This window comes from Periplaneta americana, chromosome 1 (assembly GCF_040183065.1).
Source record: "Periplaneta americana isolate PAMFEO1 chromosome 1, P.americana_PAMFEO1_priV1, whole genome shotgun sequence".
Lineage (NCBI taxonomy): Eukaryota > Metazoa > Arthropoda > Insecta > Blattodea > Blattidae > Periplaneta > Periplaneta americana.
The window spans coordinates 202,968,659-202,992,660 of record NC_091117.1 but is presented as its reverse complement, the minus strand read 5'-3'; the positions used below and the strand labels follow the sequence as shown (position 1 = coordinate 202,992,660).

The 24,002-nt window shown below is 41.0% G+C and overlaps 1 protein-coding gene across 1 annotated transcript; it reads left to right on the top strand.

Moving 5' to 3' along the window:
* Nucleotides 1-930: 930 nt before the first annotated feature.
* On the top strand, nucleotides 931-23,311 carry LOC138706546 (odorant receptor coreceptor-like). The gene is made up of 4 exons (XM_069835980.1): nucleotides 931-1,098; nucleotides 4,136-4,240; nucleotides 18,804-18,959; nucleotides 22,314-23,311. Exons 1-4 carry the CDS (start codon nucleotides 1,078-1,080, stop codon nucleotides 22,368-22,370), a joined length of 339 nt encoding a protein of 112 aa, XP_069692081.1. The 5' UTR covers nucleotides 931-1,077; the 3' UTR covers nucleotides 22,371-23,311.
* Nucleotides 23,312-24,002: the final 691 nt, after the last annotated feature.

Genomic DNA, 24,002 nt, shown 5'->3' with positions numbered 1-24,002 from the left:
CAAAAATGGCGAACAATACTACCTACCTAGACTTTATAGAGCCTTCACTTCCTAAGACGTAAGCAAAGAGGAGGAATCACGCCGGGAATAACAGCGTCGCGACTATAACTTTAATCATACACCCGTCAATAATGGGTATTCCACTCAACACAGTCGTTATTGCACTCCACCGAACGGCAATGACAATTTACGTGTATTATTGAGAAGAACAACAATGTACTCCTAATTTCAACTAATGTTCACAAAGCACTATGTACAAAACAGAACTGTCAGTTCTCAGTTCACAGTTCGTTCACCTTGGCTAGTTCTTCTGGCTCACTCACTCAAGTTCACGGTACGTCGAACCTCGAGTCTTCGAACCCAAGACTTCCAGATAAAGTTCACTGCACTTCGAACCCAAGTCTTTCAGACGCGGTTCCCTGCACGTCGAACTCCGCCCTCCAGGTGCGGTTCCTTGCACGTCGAACCCAAGACTTCCGGATATGCCGCACTCGTCTGGACACTGCCACAGTTACAGACTCACTCAAGATCACTGCACGTCGAACTCATGTTCACCTTGCTCCAAGGCTTGAAGACTAGCTAGCTCTCTCGCAGCTGACTGACTCACTCGCCCTTTTATTTATTAAATCACACATTCTCGAATCTTCGGTTCACGTGGCTTTGCGAACCTTCCAGGGGGATCCATTTCTAGATGTTCCCCCCCTGCTCCGCGTCGCCACGCATCGCACTACAGCACCTTCCGAAGCTCCAGTTTCGTCTCCCCGCACCTCCCTCTCCGCCCGACGTGCACATACACTCCCAATGCGGCCAGAATATTTCGGTGTGCCGCCACAATATTTTCTTTCAATGACACTAGGGTCAGATTGGCCTTTGGAAATTTTGGGAAATTTTTCAGTAGGCTGTCTGCTTATGAATAGATAAGCATAGTATGTCATTTATCAATTAAATTAATTTTATATATAATACTACATGTACAGTAATTTGTAAATTTGTTTCAGTTTCGCTGCAGATGTCAACTCAGTAGCAGATCCTATATTCCTTGTGCTTTTCTTTGTTCGTCAACTTCTGGGGTGTGTTATGGCATTCCAAATAGCACTGGTATGTTTTTAACTTTTTCAATTCAATTATGTGTGTATATACAAGTCCACACCTGTGGAGTAACGGTCAGTGCGTCTGGCCGCGAAACCAGGTGGCCCGGATTCGAATCCCGGTCGGGGCAAGTTACCTGGTTGAGGTTTTTTCCAGGGTTTTCCCTCAACCCAATACTAGCAAATGCTGGGTAACTTCCGGTGCTGGACCCCGGACTCATTTCACCGGCATTATCACCTTCACTTCATTCAGACGCTAAATAACCTAGATGTTGATACAGCGTCGTAAAATAACCTAATAAAATAAAAAAAAAATGTATTTACACAGAGAGAGAGAGAGAGAGAGAGACAGTGAGAGGCAGTGGAAAGTTACCACATTATGCAGGGGATGTTGGGTAACAGGCTGCCTGCAGTCCATTGCTCGACTCACTGGTAAGGGCATGGGTGGGCATTCAGTTTCATTATGGTAGGTCTAAAATTCGCGAGTGGTGGGGATGGAGTGCGTGGAAAGCGAGAAGTGTACAAAGTGTTTAGTTGACAAATGGAGTGTTTCTCTCTCGTTCCCCTGATTTAAGTGCCTGTGATTTTTATCTGTGGGGAAGTTTAAAACAGAAAGTGTACAAGAACAATCCACGAACTCTTGAAGTCCTGGAGAATGAAATCAGACAGTGATAGGTGGAATTTTTTAACATGATGCAATGTTTGTATCAAGAATGCCGGACATCATTCTCAACAGCTGCTTTGATGAAAGGTAATATTTACATCAGTTTTCACCTTCATTCATTCATTAGGTAACTCTTAACTAATAATTTAGAATTGTCGTAATGAAAATGAACACCCACTCACGCTGCTACAGCTTACAGGTGAGTAGAGCAATGGATTGCGGGCAATGTTTCCTGACGTCCTCTGCATGCAGTAACTTTTTGCTGTCTCTCACTGTATATACGAGGGGGATCCAGGAAATAACGACCGTTTTGTTGTAATAATTAAAAAAAATATATATTTATTTGAAAAAACAAAGTCTGTTACATAACTGAAGCTTCCTTTACTTCTCTACATAATCACCACCTACATTTAAACATTTGTCGTATCTGTTCACTAGCTTTAGAATTCCCGTGTTATACTCCTCTGCTGCCAGTTCATTAAGCCAGGTGTTCACTGTCTTCTTCAACTCTTCATCACTTCCAAAACCAGAAAGTCTTTCAGCTTAGTGAAAAGGTGAAAATCGCTAGGAGCAAGGTCTGGACTATAGGGCGGATGATCAAAGATTTCCCAACCGAATTGATCCAACAATTCTCGAGTTGAAGCAGCAGTGTGCGGGCGGGCGTTGTCGTGAAGAAGCACAACTCCTCTCGAAAACATTCCTCGCCTCTTGTTTTGGATGGCTCGCCGTAGTTTTTGTAAAGTCTCACAATAACGATTTGCATTGATCATAGTGCCTCTTGGCATGAAATCCAGCAAAAGAACACCTTTGCGATCCCAAAAGACAGCAGCCATGACTTTTTGTGTTGAGAGAGTCTGTTTGAATTTTCTCGGTTTCTTGGGTGATGAGGGATGATGCCACTGACGTGATTGGCGCTTGGTCTCTGGGGTGTTGTGAGACACCCAGGTCTCATCACCAGTCACAATTTGATTAAGAAAGGCATCTCCATCTGTGTGATATCGCATCAAGAATGTCAATGCTGAGGCCATTCTCTGAGTTTTGTGTTGGTCACTCAGTTGCCGTGGAACCCATCGTGCACAGATTTTGTGGTAACCAAGATGTTGTGACACAATTTCACCAAGCAAAGAACGAGAAATGTCAGGAAAGGGAATATGCAATTCGTCGAGTGATGTGCGCCTGTCTTGCAAGATTCTGTCGTTCACTTTAGTCTTCAGGTCTTCTGTGATGAGTGATGGGCGTCCGGGTCGAGTTTCATCATGGACATTTGTTCGCCCATTCTTGAACATTTTGCACCATTTTCTCACATTTCTTTCATTCATTACAGTATCACCATACACTTCTTTCAATTGCCGGTAAATTTCTGCAGGTTTCAAATGTCGGGCAATCAAAAATCGAATCACACTCCTCACCTCACAGTCGGTGGGATTATCAATCACGTCGTTCATTTTGAAGTAAGACAAAATGCACAATGGCGACTTGTTGCAACCAGTACTCACAACATTATGAGAACACATGTTAAGGAAGTCAGTTGACCTTCAAACAAGGAAGGGGAGTCAGCTGCGTAGCGGGTATGTGCGAACGGTCGTTATTTCCTGGATCCCCCTCGTATATATATATATATATATATATATATATATATATATATATATATATATATATATATATATATGGCGGCCAGATAGCTCACTTGGTAGAGCAGCTGGTTACAGACTGGTAGGTGCAGTGGTGATATTCAAGAAGTTTAACAACCAGTTCTGTCATGTGTACCTACGTTAAAAATATGTTATATCTCCATGGTAATTGCAAATATTATCTAAAAGTAATTTAACAACCGTTTTGTCCGAACCGGTGCAAACCGGCTGAATATCACCACTGGTCTTATGAGTGCAATCCAGAAAACGAAGTTTTCGTCACATTTGCGTGTATATACGTCTGGATAAACTGTAACAAACTGTAAATGTTGATGACATTAGCAGAATTACAAAACTGAACTTTTGTGAAGTGCGTGGAACATAAAAGAAAGTATGTGTCACGTTGTGATACTCATTTTGTTGAAGATTCCTCAACTTTGTGTCCTGCTTATCTCCAAAAGTTGTTAATTTCTTTCATCCATGCTTGTGACCTTCAAGAAAACACAACTGTGAATGTGATTCATTTTTTATGGATGTCGCCAATGGATAATTAACGGTTGGAGATCACGTGACCCTATAAATTCCGAAGGTTTTAGTAGTTCCTAATTCGTCAATTTTATCAAAATTAGAGAGTTTAAAAAAACTGTGTTTTGTTGAAGAGAGTTCTGTAACAAAGAGAAGATTTACCATTCAATAGTATGTTGTACCAGTGACCTAAAAATAATATCCCTATTCTGTTTTGTTTTTTACAGACATTGAGCCAATACAGCAATTTTATAAAATTTGTATTTGCATTCTGTGCTGCTATGTCTACACCCCTGGCATTCTGCTGGTATGGAACAGCCATTATGGATAATGTAAGTAACAAAAAATAACAGACAGTACTTAAAATTTGTATTCATTTGTGCTTTAAGGATTATATCTTCCTCAGTCATAACCAAGCGATACTAAGGCCCAATTGTATAAACCATTTAATCTTAGATCAGAGGTTAAATTGATCCTTGTTTCAGATGAACTTGGAATTTTGTGTTGTATAAAGTCTAATCTGAGATTAATTTGTCTCAAACTAAAGTCAACTTTGACTGAAGAAATTTCTCCGATTAAGTTAGATGATCCAAGTTCAGTTATTTCTTTTCTGTTTGAAATATACGAGTGACAGATTGTGCAAATAAAATGTCCATTATTATTAATATTAATAGATATGTTAGGTACATTTATATATATTTCTTTCAATTTCTTGCCTTAATACACAAACAATCTTATATTTTATAAGGCTCTATCGTGTTCAGCAGTATCAAATAACATAACCTATAATTATATTATGCTTATAAAACCATTAATTATTAATGGATATGATAGGTACATTCACAAATTTTCAATTAACTGTATTACTAAACGAAAATTGTCGTTTTATAAAGCTTTATTATGTTTAGCAGTATCAAACACCATAACATGATAACAACTCGGAGAACAGTCAACCTTCTTCTTATTGTCCGCCATTATTTACATAGCACAAAAAACCAGTGTCTCCAACAGAGTGTACGGAAAGTCGTCAAAAAGTAGTTGTAAAGTCGCTAGATTTCTCATTATCTACAAAGAAAGATTAAATTTTGTCACTATGGGGTGCTAAAAACGTCACTAAATCCCTATTTAAGCAATATAAAAGTTAAAAGAAATTGTTGTTGAAAAAGAGTTAAAGTCGCTAGATTGGCAACATTGAACAAGCCTGTATAACATGGTTCGCGCATCACGTATTTCACCTGTTTATGCGATGTTGCCAAATCCTTTTCACGTGAACTTAGATTGCATTTGAACCAAGGTAATTTGATCGCAGAAAAGTTTTATACAATAGAAGAAGTGTCTGAACTCGGTTCACTTTTCGATCTACGATCAAAGTTGATCTTTAGTCAGGGAGTTTTATACAATCGAGCCTAAATGTATTAATTTACGACACATCTGTTGTACTATAGTATGCATAATTATTACTTTTACATCATATTTATTGTCAGGGTTTATATGATTTATAAGCACTAAAGAAGTTTAAAAAACCACGCATAAAAAAAGAGAGAGGGGGATATATATGTATGTGTATATATGTATGTGTGTATATATATATATATATATATATATATATATATATATACAGGGTGTTCCGAAACTATTCGTTCAAAATAATACAGGAGGTAGAGAACATCAAAACAAATATATTTTGTAATGGTACATATGGTCCCTGAAGGCAATTTCTGATTTACACAGAAGGTAGTTTAGCATGCTAATTACATCAGTGGCATTCACAGGAACTGCTCGAATGCGCGACCATTAGCCTGTATGCACCAAGTACATCGTCGGACCATTGATTGTCGTGTCTGCTCGAAGATACCTGGCATGTCCGCAATGGCATCAGCAGCGACAGTAATTCCAGCGACGAGGTCTTCTTCTGTTTCCACAACAGTTTCATACACCAGCTGCTTCATATGCCCCCAGAGGAAGAAATCCAGACACGTGAGGTCAGGTGACCTGGGTGGTGTGTTTACAAGGAAGTCACCGTTGTTGTCACTAGGCGGTGCTGCTTTCGAATTAATCGGTATGTTCCCAAGCAGACCTCAGAGCCAACCAACTGTACACAGAGCAGTTTTGAATGTCAGTACACATTCCCAGTCAGCAACACTGTCACAACAGCTTACGTCAGCACCACTAACATAATGTTCCATAACATTACAAGTTGACTTCAGAGATCATATATTCCTTATCGAAATATATTTGTTTTCATGTTCTCTACCTTCTGTATTAATTTGAACGAATAGTTTCGGAACACCCTGTATATATAAATAAAGGAAGAAAGTCTTAACCTCTAACCTGTATGTGTTTATTGTCTAGTGGTGGCTCGTGGTCTTTGTATGTTGTTGTATGCATAGTTACATCACAGACCTTACAACAAATTCCACAATTTGGGACATCTGGCCAACATCTACGGCTGACCACTAGGATCCAGAATAAAAAGCAGAGATTAAATTAAAAATAAAATACAATATGATTTGCAGAGAGAATATGGAACAATGATAAATTTAAAAATAAAGTACAATTTGATTTCAGAGAAACATGAGATGAAAGTACAATGAAGAGTAATGAAATGAAGTAAAAAAAATATTACGTAGTGTTATACAAGTGATTGTATAAAATGGATAATGAATCTCTCAATACCATTAGACAAATTTTGTTAATGTCTTCATTAGAAAATTTAAGAGAAAGGAGATCGACAATTCGACAGATTATTGAAATTGTAAGTGAATGTTACAGTTATTAGTGGCAAAAACCAGAACTACATCTCATGTCATGCAGCCTGATGGATATTACATACGATTTTATACTATAATAATAATAATAATAATAATAATAATAATAATGATAATAATAATAATAATAATAATAATAATAATAATATCAATATTGTGACAGCGACGTGAGAATCGAACTCACGACCAGCGTCCCGCAAGAAAGCAGATCGCACGGGCTCCACGGAACATTGAGTGACGTCGCGCGGTGGTGAGAAGGGAGAGAGGGTGTATTACGTCACGCGACGAGTCTGCGCGCGCAGCTGCTACGCAGTGGATGTGGAACGACCTTCCCGATTATTCCAGACGTCTATCGATGTAGAGATATTGAGATAATTCTCTACACACCTGTAGAAGGTTCTCGCAACTATGATTTTGCTATAAAAGAGCAGGCGCCAGCGAACTAGAGAGTCTTCAGAGTTTTCAGTTATTCAGTCAGTGAGAAAGCCAGAGCAAGCAAGCCAGCCGGAGTTCGACTCGAGTGTGCGTCCGCATCTGCGTCAGCATCCGAAGGCCTGAGTTCGAGTGCAGTGGACCGCAGTTGGAGGGACCTGAGTTCGAGTGCAGTGGACCGCAGTTGGAGGGACCCGAGTTCGAGTACAGTGAACTGTCTCTGAAGGTCTGTGGTTCGAGATACCGTGAACTCGAGTGACTGAGATAGAAGAACTGTGAACTGAGAACTGGTAGTTCTGATTTGTAAATAGTGCTTTGTAAATATTAGTTAAGATTAACAGTTCATTGTTGTGCGTAATAATCCAAGTAAACTGTCATTGTCGTCGGTGGAGTGCTATAACGAATACTTTGTTGAGTGAAGATCCAATTGTTGACGAGAGCGTTTAAGGTGAATTGTAGAAAGGAATTATTGTTGTGACGAATAAATTACATTGTTGTTACTAATAAAATTCACACTGGTGTCAGAAGTGGGATATTATCGACAATGGAGAACCTACAGCAGATCCTGCAAGCCATCGCGGATATGAAAGCTGAAATGAAAAAGGACATAAGTGACGTAAAAGCAGAAATGAAAGACGACATGAACGACATGAACAAGCACATCAGTGAGGTCAAGAACGACATAAGCGGAGTGAAAGATGACGTCACTACACAAATCGAAAGTGTTTCGGCCCACATAGATGGAATTGTCGCCATTGTGAAAGACGAACTTAAGGCCGATCTGGATAAATTAAACCAGAATTTTACAACTATAAACGAGACAGTAGCCGAGTTGAGACAGGATGTAGACCATTTCGACGGAAAAATCCGCGATCTCGAGCGTCGTCAAGAGGAAACGTGTGTGCTGATGGACCAACATGCTGTAGAAAACAAGCACATCCTCGCGTTGGTGGATCGCCAGGCTAGAGAACAGAAACAGATAATTGCCGAGGAAGTTCAACGGGCCGTGGAAAGATCGACGTCAGAATTGAGGACCTCATGTAGTGGCCATGTGGAACCATCGCCCTCAGCCAGACATCACAACGTCAAGACGCCAAAGTTCGACGGTATGACGTCTTGGGCGATATTCCGTCGCCAGTTCGAGGCCATCGCAGAGCACAATGGGTGGACGCCAGCAGAGAAAACTACTCAGCTGCTGGCCGCGCTTCAGGGACAGGCGTCGGAGATTCTTCACAGCGTTCCAGAAGATGGGACAGCCGCTGAGATAATGGCGGCCTTGGAGGGACGTTATGGTGACCATCAACTTGCTGCAGCATTTAGGACCCAACTAAAAACGAGGGTCCAACAGTCAGGCGAGTCCCTGCAAGAATTCGCGATGGCGGTGGAACAACTGGCCCATAAGGCGCTCAGGGGCCTACCTAATGACTTCATCGCTGGAGAGGCGGCCTACACCTTCGGCAGCGGAGTTCGAGACCCGGAAATAAAGCAACAGCTACTCCTGGCAGAGCATCGCACCATCAATGCAGCTCTGGCGGCGGCCCTCAGGATGGAGGCAGCCAAGTTGACGGCGAACGTCTCGGCATCGCACCGGATTAGGAGCGTCGCGGCGGCCGACGTCGAGGAACGTCAACCGAAATCACCCGAGCGACGAAGACGAGGAGTGCCCACCTGCTGGTCCTGCGGCGAGCCTGGACACCTGAGGAGGGACTGTGACCGATCTGGTCACAAACAGGAAAACTAAAAGGGGCCGATGCGACGAGGGGCACGTCGGCGCCGTCATCACCATCCCCTCGGCTGATCTTGAAGACGGTTAACAGAAGATGCGACGATGGGCTGATTGCTGACGGATGGATAAGAGGCCGCCCATGCAGAGTACTGGTAGACACCGGGGCGTCGCTCACTATCGCCAGACCGGAAGTCGTGCGTGGCCTACCTGGGAGGACGCCGCTGCGCCGGTATGAGCTACGTACTGCCTCAGGCGAGAACCTGCCCATCCAAAAGGAGGTTTTCCTGGATCTGACATTGGGAAAGAGGAGACTGGAGATGTGGGTGTTCGTCGCCAACATCACTGAAGACGTCATCCTGGGACTCGACGCCATGCGGATCTTCGATGCAACGGTGGACGTCAGGCGCCGTATCCTGCGTTTTGGTCAGGATGAAGTGTTCCTGAGGGACGTCGAAGACCAACACATGGCCAGCAGACTCACCCTGGAGAATCATGTGACAATCCCGGCAGGCTGCGAGATGGTGGTGACGGCAAGACTGGACGGACAACCTAAGAGAAACCTGCTCCTCGATTCGCAAACAACTCCGATAGATGGGGTTTATGTGGCCAGATCCCTACTCCCGAATCAGAAGGTGGTACCGGTGAGGGTCCTGAATGTCACCAATCGGGACAAGGAGGTGCCTAGTGGAACTGTACTAGGTAGCGTCGAGCCGGTGGTGTCTGTGACGTCGCTGGCAGAAAACGAGGAGTGTCACCGACCACATCCAGATCTAGATCCATCACTGAAAGAGCTGGCTCGAGAATTGCCGGCGAATTTAAGCAAAAGAGAAAGAAGACAAGTCCACGATCTACTGACAGAGTTTCAGGACGTGTTCAGTCTGTCTGAAAACGACTACGGGAGAACGGAGAAAGTTCAGCACCGCATTGACACCGGAAATGCTCGCCCAATCAGACAACCTCCTCGACGCGTCCCTCTAGCTAAACAGAGGGAGATTGACAGCCAACTGGAGGGCATGAAAGCAAGAGGGGTCATCGAGGAATCCGACAGCCCTTGGTCATCACCTGTGGTGCTGGTGAAGAAGAAGAATGGGGACCTGCGTTTCTGCGTGGACTACAGAAGACTGAATGACGTCACCAGGAAAGACTGCTTTCCCCTCCCACGAATTGACGACACCTTGGACACCCTGGCCGGAGCAGAGTGGTTCTCGACGTTGGATCTCAAGTCAGGATACTGGCAGGTGGCGCTACATCCTGAGGACAAGGAGAAAACGGCATTCTCTACAGGCCAGGGACTATGGCAGTTCACCGTTATGCCGTTCGGCCTCTGCAACGCCCCGGCTACATTCCAGAGACTAATGGAGTCCGTAATGAGAGGCCTGACATACGACACCTGTTTGCTGTACCTTGATGACGTCATCGTGGTGGGCAAGACTTTCGGCGAACAGCTGATGAACCTGAGGAAAGTGTTCGAGAGACTGCGACAAGCCAGACTGAAGTTGAACCCGAAGAAATGTCATCTATTCCAGAAGAAGGTCAACTACTTGGGACACGTAGTAGGGACCAACGGAGTGGCCACGGACCCGGAGAAGCTACAAGCCGTCAGAGGATGGCCGAGACCGAGGGACAAGCAGGAGCTGCGCCGCTTTCTCGGCCTCTGCACTTATTACAGAAGGTTCGTAGCTGGGTACGCCAACATCGCTAAGCCTCTAACCCAGCTGACCGAGGAGAAACGACAATTCCAGTGGACAGACGAGGCGGAGTCATCCTTCCAGTCGCTGAAAGAGGCGCTCTGCATTGCTCCTGTACTGGGATATCCCATCCCTGGAAGGAAGTTCACGCTCGACACGGACGCTAGCAACGTAGGCATCGGCGGAGTACTCTCTCAGGAACAGGACGGGCAAGAGAGGGTGATTGCCTACTTCAGCCGAACACTATCCAAGGCTGAGAGAAACTATTGTGTGACGCGTAGAGAACTTCTTGCCATTGTGGAAGCCCTGAAGCACTTCCACAAATATTTGTATGGCCAGGAATTCCATCTGAGGACAGACCATTCTGCACTCACCTGGCTATTGGGCTTCAAGAATCTGGAGGGGCAGACCGCCCGTTGGGTTCAACGTCTGCAGGAGTACAACTTCACCTCTGAACACCGACAAGGGAAGAAACATTCCAACGCTGATGCCCTGTCACGACGTCCGTGCCCGGATGGCTGCAAACACTGCCTGAAAGTAGAAGAGCGGGATGGCGCCCACGCAGTCAGAGCAATTGCCGCCCAGCCGAGCCCAGGATGGGATAACGCCGCCATAAGGAGGGAGCAGCTGGAGGACCCAAACATTGGACAGCTACTGCGTGATGTGGAGTCCGGCCAGAGACCAGTATGGGCCGATATCGCCAACCGTAGCACCACTTACAAGAGCTACTGGGCCCAGTGGGAATCCTTCACTGTCAAGGACGGTATCCTGAAGAGGATTTGGGAGTCGGCCGATGGAAGGACCCGCATAGAACAACTTGTCCTGCCCAGGAGCAAGGTGAAGGAAGTGCTGGAGGAGACTCATGCTGGAGTGAGTGGAGGCCACCTGGGAGCCAACAGGACGCTGGACAAGTTAAGGCAGAGGTTCTATTGGTTGCATCAGAGGACCGACACGGAACAATGGTGCCGAAGATGCGACACCTGTGCAGCCAGTCGCGGACCAAGGACCCGCAGCAGGGGAGCCATGCAGCAGTACAACGTGGGAGCTCCTTTTGAGAGGATCGCCATCGACGTTGCTGGACCGTTCCCGGTCACGGATCGCGGGAACCGCTACCTGCTAGTCGCCATGGATTACTTCACAAAATGGCCAGAGGTGTACGCGATTCCCAACCAAGAGGCTTCGACGGTGGCCGACGCGCTGCTTGACAACTTCATCTGCCGATTCGGGGTGCCCCGGGAATTGCATAGCGATCAGGGGCGCAACTTCGAATCCAACCTGATGGGACAATTGTTCGAGCGTCTGGGGGTGCATAAAACCAGGACCACTCCCCTCCACCCACAGTCCGATGGTATGGTGGAACGCTACATCAAAACCTTGGAAGAGCATCTGCGGAAGGTGGTGTCCAACCATCAACGAGACTGGGATGCCAGAGTCCCACTGTTCCTCTTGGCCTACAGAGCTTCGGTCCACGATACAACAGGGATGACACCGGCAAACATGGTCTTCGGGAGAGAGCTGCGCCTGCCCTGTGATCTGCTGTTTGGCACGCCACCCAGCGCCGACCAGCCAGCGACTGACTATGTGGCAGAACTCACCGAGAAGTTGAATGGAATTCACCAACTGGCCAGAGAGCACCTCAAGATGGCCAGCGACAGGATGAAGGTGCGCTACGACAGATTAGCCAACTCTGCAGGATTCCAGGAGGGCGACCTGGTGTGGCTGTATCGACCTACCAGGACCAAAGGGAAATCACCAAAGCTGCAGCGTGCCTGGGATGGACCATACCGCGTGGTGACCCGGATCAACGACGTGGTGTACCGGATCCAGCGACAACCTCGAGGGAAGATGATGGTGGTGCATCTGGACCGATTAGCAGCCTACCAAGGGACTGCCCGGGACGAGCAGCCCTAAGGAGGGGGCAATGTGACAGCGACGTGAGAATCGAACTCACGACCAGCGTCCCGCAAGAAAGCAGATCGCACGGGCTCCACGGAACATTGAGTGACGTCGCGCGGTGGTGAGAAGGGAGAGAGGGTGTATTACGTCACGCGACGAGTCTGCGCGCGCAGCTGCTACGCAGTGGATGTGGAACGACCTTCCCGATTATTCCAGACGTCTATCGATGTAGAGATATTGAGATAATTCTCTACACACCTGTAGAAGGTTCTCGCAACTATGATTTTGCTATAAAAGAGCAGGCGCCAGCGAACTAGAGAGTCTTCAGAGTTTTCAGTTATTCAGTCAGTGAGAAAGCCAGAGCAAGCAAGCCAGCCGGAGTTCGACTCGAGTGTGCGTCCGCATCTGCGTCAGCATCCGAAGGCCTGAGTTCGAGTGCAGTGGACCGCAGTTGGAGGGACCTGAGTTCGAGTGCAGTGGACCGCAGTTGGAGGGACCCGAGTTCGAGTACAGTGAACTGTCTCTGAAGGTCTGTGGTTCGAGATACCGTGAACTCGAGTGACTGAGATAGAAGAACTGTGAACTGAGAACTGGTAGTTCTGATTTGTAAATAGTGCTTTGTAAATATTAGTTAAGATTAACAGTTCATTGTTGTGCGTAATAATCCAAGTAAACTGTCATTGTCGTCGGTGGAGTGCTATAACGAATACTTTGTTGAGTGAAGATCCAATTGTTGACGAGAGCGTTTAAGGTGAATTGTAGAAAGGAATTATTGTTGTGACGAATAAATTACATTGTTGTTACTAATAAAATTCACAATATTATATTTTATTTTAGTAGGTTATTTTACGACACTTTATCAACATCTTAGGTTATTTAGCGTCTGAATGAGATGAAGGTGATAATGCTGGTGAAATGAGTCTGGGGTCCAACACCGAAAGTTACCCAGCATTTGCTCATATTGGATTGAGGGAAAACCCCGGAAAAAACCTCAACCAGGTAACTTGCCCCGACCGGGAGCCACCTGGTTTTGTGGCTAGACGCACTAACCGTTCCTCCACAGGTGTGGACATCAATATTATAAAACTGACAGATTCTATAAATAATGTATATTCATAAATCCTGTTTAAAATTATCAGATCGACAACACTTTTAACAACTTGCTTTCCCATAATTCCCATCAGAACATGGCTCACAACACTCTGGCATACTGATGAATTTCGACGATGATACATCTTTATTATAAGAGTTAAACTCCCCTGATTACACTGCAGATATATTTTGTTTACAAGATGGCCACCTTGCACTTGAACTGGAAATTGAATAGTCAAAATGTCAGAATCTTAGGCTCAGAAGATCCACAACTTCCTGTCGAGCTGTTGTGCATATAAGACACTCACTAAATGTGCACGTGTTTTTTGCAATAAGCAGACACAAAGTGTACGGTTCCTTCTTTCTTTCTGAGCCTACTATCACTGGTCATTCTTACCTCAACATAAGACATTCCTACTTAATCCTTCAACAGGATGGTGCTCCTTCACACTTCCACAGGGATATTCGTTAATACCAGAATGTAACCCTTCTTGAATGTTGGATTTGCTAGTAATGAAGATTTGTCAATGATGCTCTGGCCTCCAAGATCGCCAGATTTAACACTCTGCGACTTCTTTTTGTGGGGATTCATCTATGCCGGGTATCTATTCCATTGCCATAGCAAATACACGAACTGCATCTCTTTTACAATGCAAATTGATATCCGAGAATATACTGAAAAGTATCTCAACAGAAACTGACCACCATCTTTACATCTGCCATGTCACCAATGGCATCCACATTGGACACCTATAATGCTTATGTGAAATTTGTCAAGAATGTGTCTCTTTTTTCATTTCATAGTAATTAATTGAGGTCATTAGTAACTCATAAAAGAAGAATAAGTGAAAACTAATTCTAAAATATTACTTTTATTATCTTTCGTTACAAGAAAATGTCACTTTAACTGTTTCTTCATATTCGACTCTGAAGCAGCCAAATGTCCTATAACCATGAGCAACTGTGTTGACTGGATCCCTTGTAAAGGAGTGGTGTGAGAGATCCCTCCCTACCAGTATGGATTTACAACTCACGGATATCATACAAAAGGATTTTTGCAGTTCCTACCAACTGGCATTACTGACTAGTACTGATACATAGTTGAAAGCATCAAATAGAAAGAAAGTTATGATCTTATCAGATCTCTTACATCATCCTGTCATATATTTTAATAACATAAAATGTAAGATGACATGGAGATAGCTGGTGACAGGAAATTGAAAAGATAAAGGAAATGTGACAATCACTCCAGTTAAAACCAGAAATCGAATCTCAGTCAATAGAATAGGATGTGCTGTAGTCATAGGTGGGCGAAGTTCACGGGTTCAATTTTAACCTTGACATCTGCCACATAATATTTGCAACAGTTCAGCTCATTAACAGTATTTTACCAACTCCTGAGCTTTAAGGCGATTATTCTCGAGTCTTTATTGTTTTTTTCCGAGAACAAAGGAAAGCTTGTAAAAATGTTTATTTTATTGTTTTAGGATATATTTCTTCCACTGAGAAACAAAAAGTTTTTTTTTTCCATGGTAACAAAGCAGAGAGATTTAATTTACTATGATTCTTTTGTTCTGCTGATCAAATGCCAAACGGGCGTGTTTTCCACGAGAATGAAGGAAACAATTTTGAAGGATAACAAATTACATTCTGCAAGGATAATGTAAAAGCAGAAACATTCATGCACAAAGTGTTAAAAAAACCCTATTACTTACTGGCTTTTAAGGAACCCAGAGGTTCATTGCCGCCCTCACATAAGCCCGCCATTGGTCCCTATCCTGAGCAAGATTAATCCAGTCTCTACCATCATATCCCACCTCCCTCAAATCTATTTTAATATTATCCTCCCATCTACGTCTCGGCCTCCCTCAGGTCTTTTCTCCTCTGGCCTCCCAACTAACACTCTATATGAATTTCTGGATTCGCCCATACGTGCTACATGCCCTGCCCATCTCAAACGTCTGGATTTAATGTTCCTAATTATGTCAAGTGAAGGATGCAATGCGTGCAGCTCTGCGTTGTGTAACTTTCTCCATTCTCTTGTAACTTCATCCCTCTTAGCCCCAAACATTTTCCTAAGAACTTTATTCTCAAAAACCCTCAATCTCTGTTCCTCTCTCAAAGTGAGAGTCTAAGTTTCACAGCCATACAGAACAACCGGTAATATAACTGTTTTATAAATTCTAACTTTCAGAATTTTTGAAGCAGACTAGATGACAAAAGCTTCTCAACCGAATAATAACAGGCATTTCCCATATTTATTCTGTGTTTAATTTCCTCCCGAGTGTCATTTATATTTGTTACTGTTGCTCCAAGATATTTGAATTTTTCCACCTCTTCGAAGGATAAATCTTCAACTTTCATAGTTCCATTTCTTACAATATTCTGATCACGTGACATAATCATATACTTAAGTCTTTTCGGGAATTACTTCCAACCCTATCTCTTTACATGTATATATTATTTTTTAATACAAAAGAACATGCAATGAAGCCATAGATATGCACAATAAAAAACATAGTTTTCAGCCTTATTATTGTGATTATTAAAGATAGAACAAAATTCGAAAATTATTTAGCTTAACAAAAATTTGCATTTGAATATACCTATATATCACCATCACTGTGAATGCCACTATTTTTGTCCGAACATGTAAATTCTCCTAACTGATATACAAAACCTCACTGTAAATTATGAGTTAAAGGAAACTATGCTTTAATTAGTATTGGTGAAACCAGGTGGCCCGGGTTCAAATCCCGGTCGGGGCAAGTTACCTGGTTGAGGCTTTTTCCGGGGTTTTCCCTCAACCCAATATGAGCAAATGCTGGGTAACTTTCGGTGCTGGACCCCGGACTCATTTCACCGGCATTATCACCTTCATATCATTCAGACGCTAAATAACCTAGATGTTGATACAGCATCGTAAAATAACCCAATAAAATAAAAAACATAAAAATTAGTATTGGTCAATATCCTATCAAATGAAGTATTTCTTCTCAAATATGATTCTCAATCATAATTAATTAGAAGTCGCTAAAATGAAAAACTTTTGTTAAAAGAGAATCATTCGGGCACCTTGCAGCACTCACTGAACCATACATTACATATACACGAGAAGAAATGGGAGTTTATGCCAGGGACAGGAGAAGACTTTGGTGGACTGCAGCTGAATTTTTTTTCTGAATACGTCCAATCCAGTTTATTCATCATTTCATTTATTTACTTTTTATAATTATATCTCTAGTGTATAATTTTCTTAGTACTGAATTTCCTATCATATCTTATAACTACGGATTATGCCATAAATGTTCAAGTTCAAATTTGTTAAAAATCTTAATTCAAATTTTGTTTCATTTTGTGTTTTTTATTTTGATATTTCAGAGGTGTGCAAATGGAACAATAATTGTGTGCCAGTGGGTACTAATATTTAACATTATAGATATTCGTGTTGACCAGAAACAATCTCTTTTACAGCAATTATTTCAATGGCATGGTGCAGAAGGTGGGTTGTCTATTTTTATTAAGTTCTGCCCACACAAGTGCTTCCCAAATTAAAAATGCTGGCACCACCACTGGCAGGAATCAGGAAGGAGTGTCTATTTAATTAATTAATAAATATGCTCATCTTTTAGACAATTATATCTTTGTCCCATTTGCTGTGGAGACCTTCGGTCCTTGGAGTCATGACGCTAAAGTTCTGGTATCTCAGATCGGCCAAATTTTGATCTCCATTACTGGTGAGCGCTGTTACACTACTTATTTGTGTCAACGCTTAAGTATTGCTATTCAACGCGGAAATGCAATGAGCGTTTTGGGTACTCTTCCAGAGTCCACCCCTTTGGACGAACTTTTTCTCCTGTACAATTTATTATCTCTATGTAAATGTTTATATTTAGTTTTTATACAGGGACATCATTTTATTTTTACTTCAATTTTTATTGTACCTGAGTTTTTGAATGTACTTCACTCCCACCCCTTCTACTAATGAAGTTACAACTGTCCACACAGAATCGAGGCCGCATATAGTAAACAGCACTGAGTTAGTGAAGTATAGTACGTTCCATAAATATGTTCGCGTTTTCCAGTGACGAAAGAGCTTTCAATATTGAATCATATTTTCGCACAGGTACTGTCGTCCGTTTGCCTATGTCGCATCCCGATTTCCCCCACCTGCTTCTGCTCGCCCCTCTGTCTTGGCTCTTTTCTGAAAACATTAATTTCTGTTAGGAATTGGAAGTTTACGTAATATTATACAATTGTTTAAAATAATTAAATAAAAGGGCCTCGTTAAGTAATTAACTGTCACGTGATTTCTCCCCTTTTTTACGATCCCGCGGCATAACCACTTGGACGGACAGTAGATAGCATGTGTAAGTAATTTTATCTGTGCGGGTCAGGCAGAAGTGAAGATTGAATTTACAGTACGTAAGGTACTCTTTTATAGAGTAGGTACAGAATTATTTCAACATGGGTTACTAGTATGAAGGACGAAACTGGCAATTGGAATTAGATGTAATAGTCTATAGTGCGATAATATGCACAAAAGAACTGAAGCCTGTATCGAAATGAACAGCCACCATTTTCAAAAATGTGTTTAAATATTCAGATTGTAATTATTTTGAATTTAACTTCTTTCTCTATACTGTACACTAATGTGCTGTAAACAGTATAATATACATTGCAAAATTGAATTTCGTACGAATGGACAGCTCAGTTCATGAGCAAAAACACTTATTGTTAATACAGTAGTGTATTTTGATTAAACAAAAACCTAATGAAAATGATCGAACTCAAAATCGCGATATTTCCTAGTTTACGTAAATGGATGAACTACTTTTCTTCCCTCCTATACCTAGTAGAGTGATTTGCTTGTGTTTTACGCCAGTATCATCGAACTACAGCCGCGGAAGGGAATAGCAAACTGTGTTTCCGGTTCTCTAAAGATATAGCCAGGTTAATATTAAAAATGTTAGTAAAAATAAAATGATGTCCCTGTATATGTGTAATTGTAACGGTGAAAATATTGTTAATCAAATAATTATTTATTTATTTTTTCATAAGTGTATATTATTTTTGGGAGTGTTTTTTGTAAGTAATTTTATGAGGTTGTTATTGATATGCTGATAAATTATTTGTACGAATTACGAATTTTCTAGTGTCCTGAACGAATTTTATTGTGCTTATGGTAAATTAGTTAATCATAATAAGTAACAATAAGTGCACTGTAATGGGTATATTTCAGTAGGCTATAGTTTTGTGTTACTAATTAATCATAATTCAACTTTTGACACAGAGCCTGGAGGTATACAAGGCAGCCTATGAATGCCAATGGTACCATCGATCTAATAAAATTAAACAGTTCCTGGCAATGATCATGGTGCGATCCCAAAAAGCTGTATGTCTCACAGGTTCAAAATTCTACATCATTTCCTTGGAGACATTTGGCACGGTGAGTATTATATTTTACATTTTGGCAATTTATTACCTAAACTTATATTTTTCTTTTTATAAGAAAACATACATACTATATGGGCTATTCCATATGAAATCGATCAGTAAAAAACCTCGCATTTTTTTATACTCTTAATTTTTTCCCTATTTATACAAGGTTCTGAGGACAGTGCATTTTCAAAAATACACTATCTAAAGTCAAACGGTTTCCGTATTGTTGAGCGACAAATTTAGCGTATTTTATAAAAACAAGCCTCTTTCAGCGCTCAGAACTCTATAGAATCATTTACTGCACAACATAGAACGAGAGCTTATTTGGAAGCTGACATTTGGTAGGTTATGATAAGAAGTAATACTTATTTTTATGGTACACAGAGAGATAGATAATCTGATTTTACTTACTTTTAGGCTTTTTGCTAATTTATAAAAATGTACAAAAATATTGAGAAAAAACCTTGCATTATTAAGAGGGATTCGGTATTGTTTGCTTAGTGGTACGGCAATAAGTTTCGAGGGTATTGAATAAATTATTTTCACATGCCTAGACTTGAATGGCACAGTACTGCACGCACTGGCCGAGAGCTGAAGATAAGCGAGCGTTGGGCGTCATTGTGCTCCTGTGTTTATGAAAACCTGTGATAAAGTTAGCACAGTCATGACTGCTAGACGACATATCATGTGTTTGTCTCCTGGCCTTGCTTACCTCGGCTAGCTCCCGCCTCACAGTCAGCTGGTTAGTTCATGCGCATACTATTTATTTTCTTTATTTGATATTTTCAATACTTTATCAACGTGCCATCAGTAAAAAAATGTGTGTTTATTTGTGCTTTCAATGCGTAATCTAACTATATATTTTAAAAATATTTTTTCCTTGGCAAAGGTGTCTTAATAAGGAAAAATCTAAATTTCTCCATTTCCATAAAAAGTAAGAAAATCTGTTTATATGTCAATATAAACTTTAATTTCTCAGCATCAAAATAAACCATGATTTTGATCATTGGGTGAAAGGGTTTCAGAGCTACAAGTTGCAAATTGTATGAAAATACGATAAATTTAAATATTTTAAATTTAAACACTATGAAGTTCTGATGCCTCAAACTTTGCACAAAGCATTGTATCACAGTTCTCTACGTATAAAAAAAAGTTTTATTGTATTTAGAAATTGTAAAGTCAATTTTCTCTATATTTCGGTCAATTTGAGATGGAATAGCTCATACGTAAGAAGTATACAGAATGTTGCAAAACTTAAGACTTAGAGATTAGGCCGAGGGCCCAACAGATTCTATTAAGCAATGTGTGTGCAGTCAAGCATCATTATGAACTTATGGCACTGTAGGTCGCAAGAATATCTGCTGTTACATACACATCAATGCAATCTTTGTTGTTACTTGACCATCTAGAGAGCTATTTACTACATAGGATGTTCAAATTGGACACATTCCTATTCTAAGCAGCATTAGACACATCAATGCAATGATTCCTACACTTCTTCGAGAAAGTCAAGTGTGGTGCAAATGGTGCCGAAGACATTCGTCAATTAATGGAAGAGCATGATTGGCTCATACATATAAGAGGCACGGTATAAATTAAACTCTTTACACAGCCACAACAAAAATTATGATGTGTGCGCATACCATGAGATCTATGACAATGTAATGACATATGAGTGGACATTATAGGTTAATGGCAGATTTTATTCTTATATTCTGTCCTGATAAAGTTAGGAAACTCCGTGACAGGCTATTGACCTAACTCCTGATTTTAAGAGACATACATGTATAATATGACGGTACCACACACTCACAATGGTTCTTTCTCCATCAGTTGTGGCAGGACGTTCTACAGGAAAAAAGGACATTGTGTACAGAATTACAAAATTTTGTGACACTAAGAGAAAAGATAACAAAAACTAAAAAATCTTTCGAAGCTTTTAACACTTTGAATCCAGCAGTTGTACATATACAACCTTATTATTGTAGACTAAAATTATCTATCATTTTTCAATTTTGTTGTTTTTTTATGCGTACCACTACACTGGTTGTTTTACATATGCCCTCGTCATCCTATACTACAAGCTCAATCGACTGCACTGGTCGGGACGCGAACTTTCGATCTTAGACACTATATGCTGGTTAGATATATCTTGTGCGTCTTAAACCGCTTGGCTAACTAACCCAACATGACTTTACCCAATTATACAGCTATACGAACTCCTGGTTAAAAGTTAGAAATTTGTGTGCAGTAGTGGTATAAGTCTTTCGGATGCAAAGTGTAAAAGAAGATATCTTCAAAGTAAAGGAATAACTGACAAGCTGAAAGTACCGCCTAAACTTGCACGAATATTAATGATAGGATAATAGAAGTAACATATTGTTTCTTAGGAAATTCTTGTGGAATTATATTCACTACCTTCAAGATGTTGCTAAAGTTATGTAAGAGTGAACCATTCACCATATACTGTAAAACCTTGTTAATACACTCCCGCTTATAAGGCTATCCCCTTTATTGCACTCTTTTTATATGGTCCCTGGACATTTCATATATAATCCTGCATAACTTTACCCTCTTACAACGCTCCCAAATCCTGCTAGCAGTGCCTTTTTTCGGATTGGAAATTAATAACAAATTCAGTATAAATTGCCAAATTAATTAAGCTTTCTTTATGAAAAGGTTGCCAGATTTGACAAAGCGTATTATATATAATTTGAAAAAACACCTACAAGGTAAAAAGGTTTACATTTAAAGGGTTAGTTAGTTTTAAAAGCATGGTGAAAAAATATGTAGTTGTGATTGTACTGAGGGTTATTGCATCACGAGTGCAAGGAAAAAATTTCACCCTCTACCTGACAAAACCTTCTGATCAGCACTGTCCAAAAATGTATTTATCGGCACTTTTCTTTGTATGAAAGGTTTTTAACATTCAAATGTCTCCATGTCAATACAATACTGTCCTTGTTGCAAAATTTAATCATCCTCTGAATTCTGTGGAGTGAGCAATTATTTTCAAATTAAGAGAAACTAAGATAGCAAAGTTTGAATTAACTATGAATGGTATAGAAACAGATCCATATTATGGCATATATATTTCATGAGAAATAATAAAAGTACAAATATGTAACACAAGAGAGAAGGTTAATTCAGACTTGGGTAAGCAACAATGTCTCATACTGCTTAGTAAGGGTGACTGTTCCGCAAGACTGATTTTGTGTAGTCTAGTTGGACGATTTTTATATGCAAAATATGGTTCAGGCATAAAAATAAAGTAAAAATTCACAATCCTATATCAGTACTACTTAATATAATGTTTCACTGCATGCTTTCAGAAGAATAATCATTCTACATTATGTTTCAGATGATGAACACTATATATGCCTACTTTACCCTCCTCAAGAATATGTACGAGAACTGATTACGAAGTGCACTATGGTGGAGTCTGTAAAATACTATAATCAGTAGCAATTTCGGAGGTTGGTTGGAGACCACCCAAAGATCTGAAATAAACCTTTTTTTTCCCCCCATTGTTAAAAAAAGATTTCCATAGCAGTGGGAACAACACTGAAATTAATTGTAGTACTTCTTCCCTTTGCTGAAATAACACATGTGCAAACATACCTAATATGCAAGACTTCTTCGAATAACTGAGACGGAATTTGAGTAAAATTAAGTTATTTTAAAGACCAAAGACTAAAAGCATTTGAAAATTCTGTTAATGGAAATGTATTTTTTTTTCATATGATCTGAAAATCTTTGTTCAGCAGGATCTCATTTTACATTTTCAATGCCCTGGGTCATGCATAGATACCGCCTATTTACTGTCAATAATGAAATTACATAAAATGTTAATAAATGTGATCATAGATGCCGACTAAGGGCATGCCTTAAATTTTACTGAGCACGATGGGCATCCCGATAAAATAACGGAACATAAAAGAAATACTTTCATGTCTTGTACAGATACAAAGCTATAGTCAAGAAGTCCCTTTCATCTTGACAACTAATAGTTTAGGCCAATACAATAACTCAATTATAATCTTGCTTTAATCTGTTTTAATGTTCACATTCATTTATCCTTGTAATGTGTTGTGCCCATGCATAATAAGAGTGAAAAGAGTACAACCTTGACATCACTAAATTAGTATCTGATGAATAATTTTGAGGAAAAATTGTTCCGGGGCCGAGTATCGAAACCGGGACCTTTGGTTAAACGTACCAATGTTCTACCAACTGACCTACCCGGGAACTCTACCCGACACCGATCCAACTTTTCCCTCTATATCCACAGACCTCAAAGTGGGCTGACAACCGTCAAGCAACCAACATTGAGTGCACACTAACTCTGTGTGACTTAAATTGTGCTTTTCTGTTAAACAAACAGTGACGTGTATTATGCAAATCAAGCTTTCAGGTGTAACTCCCTGTAAAGTTGATTTGAATAATTTTTCCTCAAAATTATTCAAATCAATTTTACAGGGAGTTATACCTAAAAGCTTGATTTGCATAATACACGTCACTGTTTGTTTAACAGAAAAGCACAATTTAAGTTACACCCGGGTTCAATACCCGGCCCCGGAACAATTTTTCCTCAAAATTATTCAAATCAACTTTACAGGGAGTTATGCCTGGAAGCTTGATTTGCATAATACACGTCACTGTTTGTTTAACAGAAAACCACAATTTAAGTCACACAGAGTTAGTGTGCACTCAATGTTGGTTGCTTGACGGATGTCAGCCCACTTTGAGGTCTATGGATATAGAGGGAAAAGTTGGATCGGTGTCGGGTAGAGTTCCCGGGTAGCTCAGTTGGTAGAGTGTTGGTACGTTTAACCAAAGGTCCCGGGTTCGATACCCAGCCCCGGAACAATTTTTCCTCAAAATTATTCAAATCAACTTTACAGGGAGTTATGCCTGGAAGCTTGATTTGCATAATACACGTCACTGTTTGTTTAACAGAAAACCACAATTTAAGTCACACAGAGTTAGTGTGCACTCAATGTTGGTTGCTTGACGGATGTCAGCCCACTTTGAGGTCTATGGATATAGA